General features: G+C 25.8%; 1 protein-coding gene across 2 annotated transcripts; it reads right to left on the reverse strand.

The window, feature by feature from the left end:
* Positions 1-354: 354 nt before the first annotated feature.
* LOC135957523 (putative mediator of RNA polymerase II transcription subunit 29) lies at positions 355-5,097 on the reverse strand. Of its 2 annotated transcripts, none has more exons than XM_065508291.1 (3): positions 5,007-5,097; positions 4,487-4,907; positions 355-2,201 (listed from the first exon to the last, which is right to left on the reverse strand). In XM_065508291.1, the coding sequence occupies exons 1-3, from the start codon at positions 5,009-5,011 to the stop codon at positions 1,221-1,223; spliced, it is 1,407 nt and encodes a 468-aa protein (XP_065364363.1). In that variant the 5' UTR covers positions 5,012-5,097; the 3' UTR covers positions 355-1,220. The 2 variants fall into 2 exon arrangements, with proteins under 2 accessions (XP_065364363.1, XP_065364362.1); XM_065508290.1 differs by having other exon boundaries at positions 359-2,216.
* Between the last annotated feature and the right edge of the window lie 11,232 nt (positions 5,098-16,329).

The raw sequence follows: 16,329 nt of genomic DNA on the forward strand, positions 1-16,329 counted from the left end.
AGTAAAAATAGTAGCTTAAATAAATTTCTATTGGTTTTATGTTTCAAAAAGTAATATTTCTCTTGACGTAACGAAATATTCAATAAAAACTCAAAATTTTCATTCTAACCTCAAAAATATTTTTTTAATTTTCCATTAAATTCAGATAAAATTCAGTACAAATAAAAGTATAAAGAAATTCCTATAGGTTTTAAGCTTCCAAAAGTAATATTTCTTCTCAAATAAGGAAAAATCTTAAAATTTTCTTTCTAACCTCAAAAATGTTTTTTTTAATTTCCAGCTAAATTCTTTTAAAATTAAAAAGGAATTCTTAAAATGAAATTTTAGATGTTTTTTTTTAAATTGTGCTTAAACTTAATTATTTGTGTTTTAATTTAAATTTAAAATTTGTAGCTAATTTGTTTATAAATAATTTATATACAATGTTACTTTAACTGTTTTGTTTATAGGAATTTGAAATTTTGTTTAACAGGCATTATCATATTCTTAATAAATTTTAAAAAGGTTTTTTCAGTCTTTCATTTGAAATAGAAATAAAAGTTTAGCAGCAAGATGTTTCCCAGCCTTTGTCATGACAATTTTATCATAACGAAGAATAAATGATAGTCCCCTGATAATTTTTTATCTCGACAACCATTTTGACGTTTATCATGACAAAAATGTATCAGGTATAGACATAGGGGTTACTTTAAAAGAAAATTTTTTTTTGGGAAACATTGCTGCTGTTTTATTTTATAAACTGTTGTTTTATTTGTTAAATCTTTAATTTGTAGTTATTATTGTAATTTTAATTTCTTTAACTTTGGTTTGTTTTCACTCTCGCTATTTTCCTGTATGATTTCATGCCATTTAATAGACTGACTAATGTCTACCAGTAAATTGTTAGAGGAGGTTTTAAGTTTTCTTTTACCTTTATCTAACTCTGCTGTTACCTGTACATCGTGTTCTAAATCAGGATTATCCTCCTCCAGAGTTGGTGGATTTACTTCTTCCACATCAGTTTCATCTTCCTCCAACTGCTCTAATTCCTGTTGTTGCTCAACTTCCTGTACCACATCGTTTTCATCTTCATCATCTTCCTCATCGTCATCATCCAGTTGTATAATTTCGTAGTTTAAAGGTTCTAGTAGATTGGGCGTCGACTCACGACTGGCTGGCTGTTCGGGCTGCTGCAGCCCTTTACATGCTACCGCTCTCACTAACTCCTTTTTCTCCTCCTCCTAGCTGGTGGAGGAGGGTGTCTGCACACCATTCGCTTTGCCGGGGAAATGGCACATGCACGAGGGATTGGGCTGGTGGCCAGGATTTTCATCTAGTTTCTTGGTCAACTTTTTCCAATATTCAATTTGGGCATTCAGCAGCTCTATTTTCAGCTTACGCTCCTCTATGCCCAGCATAAAGTAGTCGTTTTGTGAATTCTTATGGGAAATGCTGTTGGGCGTGGAGGTTTGCCGATGCTGGCCATAGTGTTTGTGGGGTGTATAGGGGCTGCCGCCATTGATATTAAGTAATAGCTGTTGGGTGGCATTACTGTGGGTATTTAAATGTAATTGATTGGTTGATTGTGGGGGCGGCTGATTGCTATGTTGCTGGCTGGCTCTTTGCAAAGTGGGCATACGTGGATTTGTGTCCAAAACATTGTTATTGTGATTTACCGCACTCAAACCCAAGCCATTTAGTAGTAGCTGCTGTTCGGCACTGGTTTGTCTTAGATTTAAAGCCTGGCCCGGCGCATTGCCATTGGCATGTGTTATACTTAAGGCTGAGTTGGTGGTGGTGGCTGCATTATTGTTGACCACATTCTGCAAGGCCTTCATATTGGCCATACTGCCTATGCTGCCCACACGTATGCCTCCTATGTTTTGTATGGTTATCTCAGGTTGTTGTGAATGATGCAGCAGCTGCGGCTGTTGCTGATTTTGTTGACTTTGGGCTTGTTGCTGGTTCTGTGCTGATTTTTGTGTTGGTTGTTGCTGTTGTTGTGCTGTGTTGGGAGGCTGCTGTTGTTGTCTCAAATCTGTGGCAAATAGTTCTTCATCTTCTTCCTCCAAACATACTTCGGGTATGTCTTTGGGACTTAGACAATCATCATCATCTTCGTCCATGGCTTCGCCACTGTGGGATTGTTCATTATCGCTGATATCTTCGGATTTGATAACAATGACATCATGGTCCATGCCATCGTAATTGAGTACGGGATGCTGTAACAAGGGAAACTATAAGGAATTAATGTTAAATAGTGTCAGCTCAAACAAAAAAGGGAAAAATTAAAAACAAATATTTCAATGAAAATTTTTCAACATAACCTCAAATATTTTTTTCTTATTTCTAATTAAATCTTTATAAAATTAAGTAGAAATAGTAAATTATTAAATTCTCTATAGGTTTTAAGCTTTAAAATGTAATATATCCTTTAAATATAGGAACAAATTCAACATAACCTTAAAATTTTCCACATAACCTCAAACATATTTTTCTTATTTTCCCATATATTCATATAAAATTTAGCTTAAATAATAGTTTAAATAAATTACTAACTAACTAAAGCTTCAAAAAGTAAAATTACTTTAAAATTATGCAAATATTTAACAAAACCTTAAAATTTTCAACATAACCTCAAATATTTTTCTCTTATTTTTAATTAAATCTTTATAAAATTAAGTAGAAATAGTAAATTATTAAATTCTCTATAGGTTTTAAGCTTTAAAAAGTAAATTTCCTTTAATTACACAAAAAAATTCACAATAACCTTAAAATTTTCCACATAACCTCCAAAATATTTTTCTTATTTTCCCATAAATTCATATAAAATTTAGCACAAATAATAGTTTAAATAAATTTCAAACTAACTGCAGATTAAAAAAGTTTAATTACCTTTTAAATTATGCAAAAATTTAACAAAACCTTGAAATTTTCAACATAACCTCAAAAATATTTTTCTTATTTTTCCAAAAATTCATATAAAATTTAGCACAAATAATAGTTAAAATATGTTCCTATAGATTTTAAGCTTCAAAATGTAATATTTCCTTTAAATAGAAGAAAAAATTCAACATAACCTTAAAAATTTCAACCTAACCTCAATTATTTTTTTTTCTTATTTTCCAGTAAAAAAAATTAAGAGCATTAAATAGTTTAAACAAATTCTTGAACAATTAAAGGTTAAAAATGTGATCTTTGCTTAGTAAATTCAACAAAATATAAAATTTTTCAACCTAACCTTAAAATTATTTTTTAAAAAAACTAACAAATTCTATTAAAATAAGAAGGATATTATAGTTTAAAGAAAAACTTAAATGATTTAAGCTTTAAAAATTATTCTTTCCTATCAAAATATAAAGAAATTCCATAAAACCTGAAAATTTGCATCATAACCTCAAAATTATTTTTTTAAATAACCAGCAAATTCTATTAAAATTAGAAGAATATTATAGTTTAAAGAAAAACTTAAATGATTAAGCTTTAAAAATTAGTCTTTCCTATCAAAATATAAAGAAATTCCATAAAAACCTAAAATTTGCAACATAACCTCAAAATTATTTTTTAAAATAACCAACAAATTCTATTAAAATAAGAAGAATACTATAGTTTAAAGAAAATTTTAAATGATTTAAGCTTTAAAAATTACTTTTTCCTTTAAAAACATAAAGAAATACCATAAAACCTGAAAATTTTCAACATAACCTCAAAATTATTTTTTAAAATAACCAACAAATTCTATTAAAATAAGATGAATACTATAGTTTAGAGAAAAACTTAAATGATTTAAGCTTTAAAAATTAATTTTCTCTTTCATAATATGAAAAAAATCCATAAAAACCTAAAATTTTCAACATAACCTCAAAATATTTTTTTAATTAACAAACCAATTTTAACAATATTACAAGATTTCAATAGTTTAAACAAATTGCTAAAAACTTTTTTTTCCAAATTTTAAGTAAATTGTTTTAAATTTAAATTTAATAATTGAAAGATAAATGTGTTTTTTTTTTCAACAAAATAATAAATATTTAAATTTTTTTAAAATTTTCCTATACAATTTTAAAAGGATCCTGATTAAAAATAATTCTATAACATTTTAAGCATAAATTAAAGAATATTCTTAGAAAAATATTTCAAACTTTGGTTTTATAAAGTTTTTTTTTTAAATTAAATTTGTTTAAAAAAGATTTTGGGTATGTATTTTTAATATTTTTTTTTTTAAACCTTGATCAAAAGACAAAAAAACACCATTTCAGTAGTTATACATTTTAACAATTCTTTATCAAAAATTCCACTTGTCATTGTTTTACTCAATATAAGATTGCAGCAATAATAATAATAAGGTTCATTATAACTGTTCCAAAGCCCGTTTGTTATCTATTTTTTAAATACTTCACATACTACTCTACTCGTACCTATACAAAACTCACACTGCAACAGTTTTGCTTTTTTATTTATATTTATACTCGAACTCAAAATCAATATTAATTCAAACAAAACTTACCTTTGAATCATCATAATCATCATCGTACTTTTGACGACCACTATTGCTATAACCATTCGGTGACATTTGCTCGGATATATATTGGGCCACCGATTCTTGCTGTGATATGGTATTGAGGAGATCCATAAAGGTGCGATTACCCTTACCCTCGCCGCATAAATCCTTTTTCAGCAACAGTTTCATATTCTTATACAGCTGGCGCAATTGTTTGGAGGAGCGCTGATGATAGACACGGGCATTAAACTCTTTGGCTATTTGACGCCACACCTCATCCTTTTTGCGATTCGATTCGGCATCGGTGCGTTTATTCTCGATGATGTCTTTGTATTGGGCCGCATAACCCAAAACCATGTTACGCTCCCGTTGTGTATAACGGGGAGTTTTTTCCATTTTCATTCGGCTGGGGAGAGACGTCTTGAAGCTGCAATTTTTTGTAAAAAAAAAATTTCAAATATTAACACAATGTTTCTTTTGTTTTGATCTTGTCAAAGCCTAAATTTGAACTGAAACTCAAATTTACCCCATGAGAGGTAGAATGTGTGGTAGAAAGAAAAAAATAAGAGCTGTAAACACAGCAACTAAATATAGAGTAAAAATAGCAGAAGCAACAACAACAAATACAGTGTTTATATTTCAAGTGCGTTTTCATAATAACAGTTTATTTCTAATTACCTAAGGCTCTGTGCCTCTCTTTTGTAACAAACACACAAACTTACACTCACACTTGCTCAGTTTTTCCCTTAACTAACTGTAAACTCTCCCCACCTTACAGCAACAAAAAAAGTACTGTTTATAATAATCAATCACTCTCCCAAGTTTATGAGAAGTGTGTATGAGAGTGCATGTGTTTGTGTGTGTTGCTAACTGTGTGGGGGTTTAGATAAAAACGCGCTTTATTTTGGGGCTACTGTGTATGAGTGAGTATTATTCTTAGCTAGAGTTTAATTAGTAGTGGTAGGTCTTATTTATATTTTTCAGTGAGTTTTTAAAAAAAACCCCAGTTTTTTTTTTGTTCTGTGCTCTTCTTGTAAAGGTAAACAGAGAACAAATTACTGCTAACTTTATTTTGATATTGACTAATGATAACATATTGTGGTTGTTGTTCTTGTGATAAGCTTACTCTTTGGGAGCTTCGCTTAATTTTGTTTAATGTGTTTATGGTTTTTTTTCTAACGTAATACACTTGTATTATAAATATTGTTATCAAAAAACCAATATGAGGAGTCATCTAACAGAAATAAAGTAAAGAATTCTTAAGTTATTAAAGGCAGATTTATTTTGTATGACGTTTAATGTAGCTAAAGCAGGGTGTTTAAAGGAAATTCCATATTTTCATCAAAATATTTCAAACAAATTTTATGTTTGAAATATTTGTTATATTAAACAAAGTATTAAATTATTTAATTTTAAAAAATTTATTTTTTACTTGAAAAATATGTAAAAATTCCATATAACCCTAAAATTTTCAAAGAAAACTTCAATATAATAATACAATTTTCAAGCTAAACTCAAAAATTCCATCGAATTTAATAGCCTTAAGAAATTTTAAAGAGATTTGAGCTTACAAACGGAAGTTTTCCTTTACAAAAACGAAATAATTCAACATAATCTCTAAATTTTCAATATAACCTCAAAATTTATTCAGCAAATTACAACAAAATTTCAAGAATTTGATAGATTAAACAAATTATTAAAGGGTTTAATTCTTAAAAACTAAGTATTCCTTTTAAAATATTTTGAAAAAATCCACAAAACCTAAACAAATTTAACATAACCTCAAATATTTTTTTTAAAATAAACAAAGAAATTCTATTTAAATCAAAAGCCTGTATTAGTTTAAACAACAAAATTAAATATTAAACACAAAAAATTAGATTTTTCCTTAAAAACGAGGACGAAATTCCATATAATCCTAAAATTTTCAACCTAACCTCAAAATATTTCTTTTTTAAATTATGAAAATGTCAATGAAATTGAACTATTCAATAGCTTAAAGAAACTAATACAAGATTTAAGCTTCAAAAAATATAATTCCCTTAAAAATATTTGAAAAAATCAACAAAACGCTAAAATTTTCAACCTAACCTTAAACATAAATGTTTAATTAAAGCTCTAAATGTAACAAACTTGAAAGCATTTAATAGCTTAAATAAATTATTAAAGGATTTAAGTTTCAAAAAAGCATGTTTCCTTTAAAAATATGAAAAAATCAATAAAACTCTAAAATATTCAACTTAACCTCAAAATTATTTTTTTTATTTTAGCTCTAACTGTAACAAAATTGAAAGCATTTAATAGCTTAAATAAATTAGTAAAGGAAATAAGTTTCAAAAAAGCATGCTTCCCTTTAAAAAATATGAAAAAATCAACAAAACGATAAAATTTTCAACCTAACCTCAAAAATATTTTTTTAATTAAATCCCTAAATGTAACAAACTTGAAAGCATTTAATAGCTTAAGTAATTTATTAAAATATTTAAGTTTAAAAAAGCATTTCCCCTTAAAAAATATGAAAAAAATCAACAAAACCTCAAAATTTTCATTCTAACCTCAAAAATATTTTTTTAATTAAATCTCGAAATATAACAAAATTTAAAGCATTTAATAGCTTAAATAAATTATTAAATGATTTAAGTTCAAAAAAGATACTTTTCCTTTAAAAATATCAAAAAAATCAACAAAACTCTAAAATTTTCAACCTAACCTCAAAAATATTTTTTTAATTAAAGCTCTAACTCTAATAAAATTGAAAGCATTTAATAGCTTAAATCAATTAATAAAGGATTTAAGCTCAAAAAATCATGTTTCTCTTAAAGAAATATTAAAAAAACAATAAAACTCTAAAATATTCAACTTAACCTCAAAAATATTTTTTTAATTAAACCTCGAATTATAACAAAATTGAAAGCATTTAATAGCTTAAGTAATTTATTAAAATATTTAAGTTTAAAAAAGGTAGTTTTCCTTTTAATTTATGAAGAAAATCAACAAAACCTCAAAATTTTCATTCTAACCTCAAAAATATTTTTTTAATTAAATCTCGAAATATAACAAAATTTAAAGCATTTAATAGCTTAAATAAATTATTAAATGATTTAAGTTCAAAAAAGATACTTTTCCTTTAAAAATATCAAGAAAATCAACAAAACTCTAAAATTTTCAACCTAACCTCAAAAATATTTTTTTAATTAAAGCTCAAACTATAACAAAATTGAAAGCATTTAATAGCTTAAATAAATTAATAAAGAATTTAACTTTATGTTTCCTTTAAAATTATAAAAAAATCAACAAAACCCAAAAATATTCCACCTAACCTCAAAAATATTTTTTTAAATATCAAACAAATTCTATAAAAATTTAAATCATTTAATAGCTTAAATAAATTTTTGCAGAATTTAAGTTTAAAAAAGGTTATTATCCTTTAAAAATATGTGAAAATTCCACAAAATCCTAAAATGTTCCACCTAACCTCAAAAATATTTTTTGAATTAACAAGCAAATTCTACGCAAATTTAACGCATTTAATAGCTTATTGAAATTATGTTATGATTTAGGCTTCAAAATGTTGGATTTCCTTTAAAAATGTGAAAAAATTCCATAAAATCCTAAAATGTTCCATCTAACCTCAAAAATATTTTTGGAATTATCAAACAAATTCTATAAAAATGTATATCATTTAATAGCTTATTGAAATTATAATATGATTTAGGCTACAAAATGTTAATTTTCTTTTAAAAATATGAGAAAATTCTACAAAATCCTAAAATATTACAACTAACCACAAAAATATTTTTTTAAATATCGAACAAATTCTATAAAAATTAAAAGCATTTAATAGTTTTTTGAAATTATGATATTATCTAGGTTTAAAAATGTTAGTTTGCTTTCAAAACCTTAAAAATTTCATTTTAACCTCAAATATTTTTTTTAAATATCTAACAAATTGTAAGGATTTAATGGATCACATTAAAAAATTAATGAATTAAGCCTTAATAGTTATTTTTTCTTTTAAAAATATAAACAAAATCCACAAAACTTCAAAAAAATTTTAGAATTTTGAAAGAAATTGTATAAAAATCCTTTACTGGCATTAGTTTTAAGAAAAAAGTATAAAAAGATTTTTAAAAATATTTAAACGAAAATCATTAATACTAAAGCTTTGAGTTAATTTTTCTAAACATTCTAAATTTTAACCTTAATTTTCTAGGTATGTATTTCAAAACCCAGTTACGAGTGCTTGTAATAATACAAACTCTGAAATATTTTGTTTTCATGATATCTAATCTTTTTAACTATAGATTAGAACAACCCAGTCTGTTATAAAGTTATACAAACATTTAGAGACTCTATATTAATTAAATAAATGTGAAATATCTATGTACTCTAAGGTAAAAAAATAAAAATATACATAAAGTTACCACGGGAGATAAGAAATGCCCAACTGGAACAAAAATAAACTAAAACAAAACACAGAAAATAGAGCTAAAAAATAAAACCATAAATGTTAAACATAGATTTAAACAGCAACAACAAGAAGAAAAAAACAAACAAATAATATGCAAGTGTAATAATAAAACAACAACAACAACAAGTACTTGTAAATAGTATGTAGAAAAAAACAACACAGTTTTTAAGTCTTGCTGAAGAAAAGAAAATATTGTATAAAAATAGGGTAAATACCACCCAGAGTTAAAGTCATCAACCTGACTCATACAAAACCCACTAATACCCACAGAGACAGAAAGAGAGAGACCGAAAAGAGAGCAGTAAATACCAGGTTAAATTTAGCTTTCCTTAAAATAACGGGCACTAAACGAGTAATACTTAAATAATAAACAAAGAGCAGGGTTTAAAAATATAACGGTACTATGAGTGTGGGTAGTAAAAGAGAGAGAGAGAGCTCTAGTTCGTGTTTATTTATACAGCCATATTTAGCATTCGTTGGTTTTTTGTAAGTATGGGTGTGTAAGTATTAAAGCTTAAATTAAACACTTGCGCAATACACCAATACTTCCGCCAACATTTAACGGTTTAAGGGTAAGTTTAGTATATTAAAGAGGAAGTAAAGAAAAACAAAGGCTTAATTTGAATTTTTACAGTAAAACTTAGCCATTTCCCTTTCCTCTTGGGCTTTTAGTTCGAATACATTGTAAATACCTACAAATAAAAGAATCAATAATAAATTAATGGCTGTTTGTTGGGTTAAGACTTTATATTTTCAAACTGCTTTTTTTGTTGTTGTTTTGTTAACTGGTTTCTTATCTTATAACTGTACTTATGATTGTGTTTTCAGTACGTTTGTTTTTGCTGCTCTATAAGCTTTTCTTGTCTACAGTTTTATTTTTTTTCCCAACAATACGACAACAGGGTGAAGTGGGGTTTGTTTTAATTTGTTATCAATAACCTTTCCCGACCCTCTCTTACCCCTTTCCCCATAGAGTCTCAAGTAGAATTTAAAGAAATGTAAGTACGTTTGTTGTTTTTAATAAAAGTTCAGTTCAGTTATAATTTAAGTAAATGATTTTTTGAAGGTAAATTTACTTTATGCGCATTTATGGCGCATTTACGTAAAGTCAGGTGAAATTCCAGTCATTGTTTTCTTACTGATAAGCGAAGCTTTATATTCATACATATAAAAACTTTAGATTTCAAATACACCAGAGTTTTTCTTTCATATCTAATTTGTTGTTTTTGTTTAATTGTTATTATTCTTATTAAAACCAAAATTTTAATTCGAAGAACTGATAAGCCGCAAGCAAAAAAAAACTATGAATAAGTGTAAAAACTTATGAATGAAAAACAAGTAACCATAATTTTTTTTTAATAGAAACAACAAATATTTCATTTCTAATTAATTTTATGCTAAAAATAAAATTTTTTGGCAAGTAACCATTTGAAAAATTAAAGAGTAACCATTAAAATTTTGAATAATTTATAATTGTTCTCATTAAACTTTTAATATATATTAATTGTACAAAGAAAACTAAAATAAAAATTTGCAAAAACCCACTAAAATAATGAGTAACCATAACAATTATTTAAAAATATACTTTTTTTAATATACTTTTAATTAAATATTAATATTAGCAAGAGGAAATTGGTAAAAATTTAATTTTAAACACTAATTTTACACGGGTACCCACATAAAATAACGAGTAACCATAGAAATTATTAAAAAATATGTGTTCTTTTTTTAGAAAACTAAAGTAAAACTTAATTGTAGCTAGGAAAAATAAATAAAATTAAGTTTTAGACTTCAATTCAGCACGAGTACCCACATAAAATAACGAGTAACCACAGTAATTATTAAAAAATATGTGTATTTTTTTTAAATATCTTTAATAAAAATTAATTGTAGCTAGAATAAATAGATAAAATTAATTTTCAGACTTCAATTCAGCACGGGTACCCGCTTAAAATAACAAGTAACCATATAAATTATTAAAAAATATGGATATTTTTTTAAATATCTTTAATAAAAAACAATTGTAGCGGGCATTTATAGAAACAAATTGGTTTTAAACTAAAAATTTAGCACGGGTACCCATTAAAAATAACGAGTAACCACAATAATTTTTAAAAATATATAAATTTTTTTAAAGTATCTTTAATAAAAAATAATTGTAGCTGGCATTTTTAGTAACAAATATATTTTAGGCTAAAATTTAGCACGGGTACCCATTAAAAATAACGAGTAATCACAAATAATGTTTAAACAAAATAAATATATTTTAATCTGTAGTTAACATAGATTGTTAAAATTATGTTTTAAGCCTTAATTTTCCACGGGTACCCGCTTAATATAACGAGTAACCACAGCAATTATTAAAAAAATATGTGTATTTTTTAAGTATATTTAATAACATTTAATTGTAGCTGGAATATTTGTAAAACAACTAAGTTTTAAACTATTATTAGCACGGGTACCCTTAAAAAATAACGAGTAACCATTACAATTTTGTAAAAAATATATTTTTTTAATGTACTTTTGATTATAAATTAATATTAGTAAGAGTACGTTGTTAAAATTAAGTTTAAAACATTAATTTTAAACGGTTACCCGCTTAAAACAACGAGTAACCACAGCAATTCTTAAAGAAATATGCATAATTTTGGAAGTAATTTTAATACAAATTAATTGTAGCAAGGAAAACTTAATTAACTATGTATTATGGTTAAAATTTAGCATGGCTACCCGCATAAAATAACGAGTAACCACAGAAATTATTAAAAAATATGTGTATTTTTTTAAATATCTTTAATAAAAAATTAATTGTAGCTGGCATTTATAGAAACAAATTAGTTTTAAACTATAATTTGTAACGGGTACCCGTTTAAAAAAAAGAGTAACCACAAAAATTATTTTAGCAATAGGATTTTTTTAATTTTTAGATAAAATACATTGTTAAAATAAAGTTTTAAATTTAAATTCACCACGGGTACCCGCCTTAAATAATGAGTAACCATTACAATTAATACAAAATTGTTATATTTTATTAAGGTCATGTTAATAAAAATTAATTGTAGAAAGTTTAAATGGTTTAAATTATGTTTTAAATTTGAATTTGTTACGGGTACCCGTTTAAAAAAACGAGTAACCACAAAAATTATTTTAGCAATAGGATTTTTATAATTTTTAGATAAAATACATTGTTAAAATAAAGTTTTAAATTCAAATTTGTTACGGGTACCCGCCTTCAATAATGAGTAACCATTACAATAACTAAACAATTTTTATATTTTATTAAGGTCATTTCAATAACAATTAATTGTAGATATCTTAAATGGTGTAAATTGGGTTTTAAATTTGAATTTGTTACGGGTACCCGTTTAAAAAAACGAGTAACCACAAAAATTATTTTGGAAATATGATTTTTATAATTTTTAGATAAAATACATTGTTAAAATAATGTTTTAAATTTAAATTTGTTACGGGTACCCGTCTTAAATAATGAGTAACCATTACAATTAATACAAAATTTTTATATTTTATTAAGGTAATTTAAATAAAAAATAATTGCCTTAATCGTAGGCTGTACAAAAATATACATATGTAACTGCATTTCAGAAATTTCGACATTTTAAGAAATAGCTCTATTCATATAAACAACACATTACTTTTACAACAACCAAAATGAACCAAAAATTAATTTGTACATACCCGTGCTATTGAATGTAAACTTTTGTAAAAATAAACTTATTCAATCATACAGGAAAATCCCCAAACAACAAACAAACACAATCACAAAACAATGAAAATTTAAAAGAAAAATAAATAAATTTGGAAAATATAAGAAAAATCACCAAACCAAATAAACTAAGAGATGCTTACACACACACTGCTCTTAGCAGACAAAAGAGATGAATTCAGATTTGAGCCAATTGAAACCCTACAAAAACAACAACAACCAAAAAAAACGGCAATTGAAACCAGTGTTGCCACCAAGAAAATTATAAACTACACATGCCTCATTCCTAAATTACACATACGAGAAAAAATTACACATGTAATTTTCGTGATCGCAATAGGAGAAATTGTCTAAAGGTGATCCTATTGCGAATACAAGATTTTTAAAACGTACATGAAGACAAACAGTTTGTCACAGTGGACTGTGGGATGTTTGGACCAAATATGATCACTTTAGTGTCAGTGGACAAAATGATGGACAATTTTCACTTGCGCAGATTTTAATTTATCCAGGAAATGGATATATGAAATTATTAAAGCAAAGTCAGCAATCTCTTTTTTAGTGAAATTTTCTGATATAATGAATTCTTGAGATCAGTCAAATATGTCAATCCCAAATACGATTTTAACAAATATTAATCAATGTTCATTCGAAGATAGTTCCATTGGAAATTGTTACATTTCTATTAAAAATTTAACAATACATATTTAAAAAAATAGCACACTTCGAATTTTAATTTTTTCCTCATTTATGTTAACCCATTAATGCCTGACCATAGATCCGCTCGTACGATTTTAACTAAATTTTTATGAATGTGCCTGGTGGCCCGTAGAAGTTGTTTCGAGTGAAAAAATAATTTTACCTCGTTACTTACCCGGGATAGGACATGGGTATTTAAATACCCAAAAGGCTTTAAAGAGATATTTTTTTGGAATATTTTAAAAATATTTATCTTAGTAAAGCAAAGTGTATACGGAAGATAAAGTCAAAAAGCAAAAAAATTATACTTTTTTAAATATTTTCTGGACTAATCAATCTCTTCTTCTAAATAAAAACGCAAGTTGAAGTCTTAATCTATAATATGGCACTCGCAAGAATTTTTTTACTGTCGTCTCTTTTTTGGGTATTTAAATACCCATTAGACAGGAATGGGTTAAGGACCTAAGTGATATTTATATGGATAGCATAAACAAAATTTCAAAAATTTTAAAAATTTGGTTTTGTTTTATATACAAAATTTTTTCTGTTCAGAATTTGTTATATACAAAACCAAACCAAATTTTTAAAATTTTGGTGACGTGATTTACAAAATTAGGGCCTAAGTGCTATGAAATCAGTTTTGTTTTCAGTTTCAAATAGGCTTAATTTAGACAAAGTTAAATACATTTTACTGTTTGTTTAAAAATTATAGCGAGAGAGTAAAATAGGAAAAAGTAAATAAACACTTTACCAGTAAAATCGTGCAAGTAAATAAATGTATAATTTTTGTAACGTTTATATTTTTAAAATATTGCGAACAACATAGCAATAATCTCCAAATTACTTATAGTAGTTTTCTGCAAATCTTAATGTTAATTTAGTTCAAACTTGATTCATATCTTCATACATATAATTCCATTATATTGAGTAACAAACGAGTACAATATAATATATATGAATACATTTAGAGATACTGGATTTGTTATTTATCAACTAAAATAGAGGATATAGCTACTTTCCTTCATATAAACGTACATATTTATTTTCAGTCGTGCGAAATGCTGTCAAACTACATATAAAATATTTGGAATGAAATATATGCGAAATTATTTCGCAAAAGTAGTACTCTGTTTTTATTGTGGAAAACATGTGAAATAAATCTGGCAACCTTATTTTTCCACACGAAATAACATATGCAGCACTTCTTTCGCACGAAATTAAAACCAACAGCTAGCTGTCAAACAGCATGTAAAATTTTTCGCATGAAAAAACCATAATTTTTCGCAAATATGAACAGAGTACTAGGCTTTAATACCAAAAATGATTGAAGACATACATTGACAAATATACTTATTTTGGATATAATTGGAATTTAAAATTACACATGAATTACACATTCATTCAATTACACATGTGCTACACATCCAAGATAAAATTACACACAATATGTGTAATTACACATAAAGTGGCAACACTGATTGAAACAAATATCAATAAGCAATAAAATGTATTGAAGAAAATGAGGGAGAGAGTGTGAGTAAAACTCAAGCAAGGAGATAGATATGAAGAACAAACCTAGAGTAAAAGCTAACTGTAAAAGAAAACTGTATTTCTCTGTGACAAATGTTTGCAATGCGAATGCTTTTTTTAAACCTTGGACTAAAATAAAATGTTGTGTAAAGAAAATCAGTGGTAAAAGGAAAAATAAAATTATATTCCTAAAGAAAAACTGGCAAAAGTTAATAATAATGAGAGCAAAGCATAGAGTATGTGTAGGTGGCTAATAAAGCACACGCAAGGAATGTATGATGGATGAGTAATGTGTAGCAGTATGGGTGCGTATGAGTGTCTTTGAATTTGTTTTTCTAAATTTTTGGGAAAATACATTTTGTAAGTTTTAAATGCTTACACAATTTTAAGTATTGTTGACTAAATGCAATAATATTTTCTAGCATTCTTAGCCGATTAAGATTTTTGTCTATATCTCTCTCCCTCTCTCTTGGCAGGCGCAGAGAGAGTATGAAATCTGTTTTGTCTCATACAACCCCTACTCGATTTGATCAATGCTTTTTTTAGACAATTGTAAATATGTACTTGAAAATATTTGAGTGTATTGAGCAAAAATGGAAAACAAATAAAATTATATTTAAGTAACCACTTTCAAAAGTAACAAGTAACCGCTGTTTAAATGGAAAAATCATAAATTTTTAACATTATTTGACTAAAAATTCGAGAATTATATAAAAAAAATAAGACCCGACAACAATTTGTTACGGGTACCCACTTAGAAATACCATGGGTACTCACAAAATTTTTGAAATAAATTAAAAAAAAACAGTTAAAAGAACATTTAAATAACAATTTTTCAATTGTATTTCAAACGTTTTTAAATAGAAAATATTTAACAAATTTCGAATAAACCCGGGTACCCGCTTGTAAAAATAACAAGTAACCCTACAATTTTTAAAAATATATATATTTTTTTCATCTAATTTAAACCTATAACAAAAAATAAGCTTATTTGCTTTTAAAAATTAAAATTTTAAACAAGTAACCACTTTTAAATTTAACGAGTACCCATTAATTTTATTAACGAAAAAGCTTAATTCAAATAATATTAACTGTAACTGTAATTATAATTATTTTAATTTTTTAAACAAATTAATTTTAAATTTTTCAGCGGGTACCCACTTTTTATTCATACAATTAATATAATAAAATACAAGTTTTTTTTATATAACTCATTATTGAAAAGAAATTTGATGGTGATTAAAAATAAAAAAATTATTTTAAGCAAGTAACCATTTTAAATAACCATGGGTAACCACTATATTTTTAACAAAATTACACATTTTAAATTAAGATGAATTTAAAGTTAATAATTGTAAAATTATTGACCTGTTGTAAAAAAATCTGAAATAAACTCGAGTAACCACTTGAAAAAATAATGAGTAA

The sequence above is a fragment of the Calliphora vicina genome, chromosome 4 (genome assembly GCF_958450345.1).
Source record: "Calliphora vicina chromosome 4, idCalVici1.1, whole genome shotgun sequence".
Lineage (NCBI taxonomy): Eukaryota > Metazoa > Arthropoda > Insecta > Diptera > Calliphoridae > Calliphora > Calliphora vicina.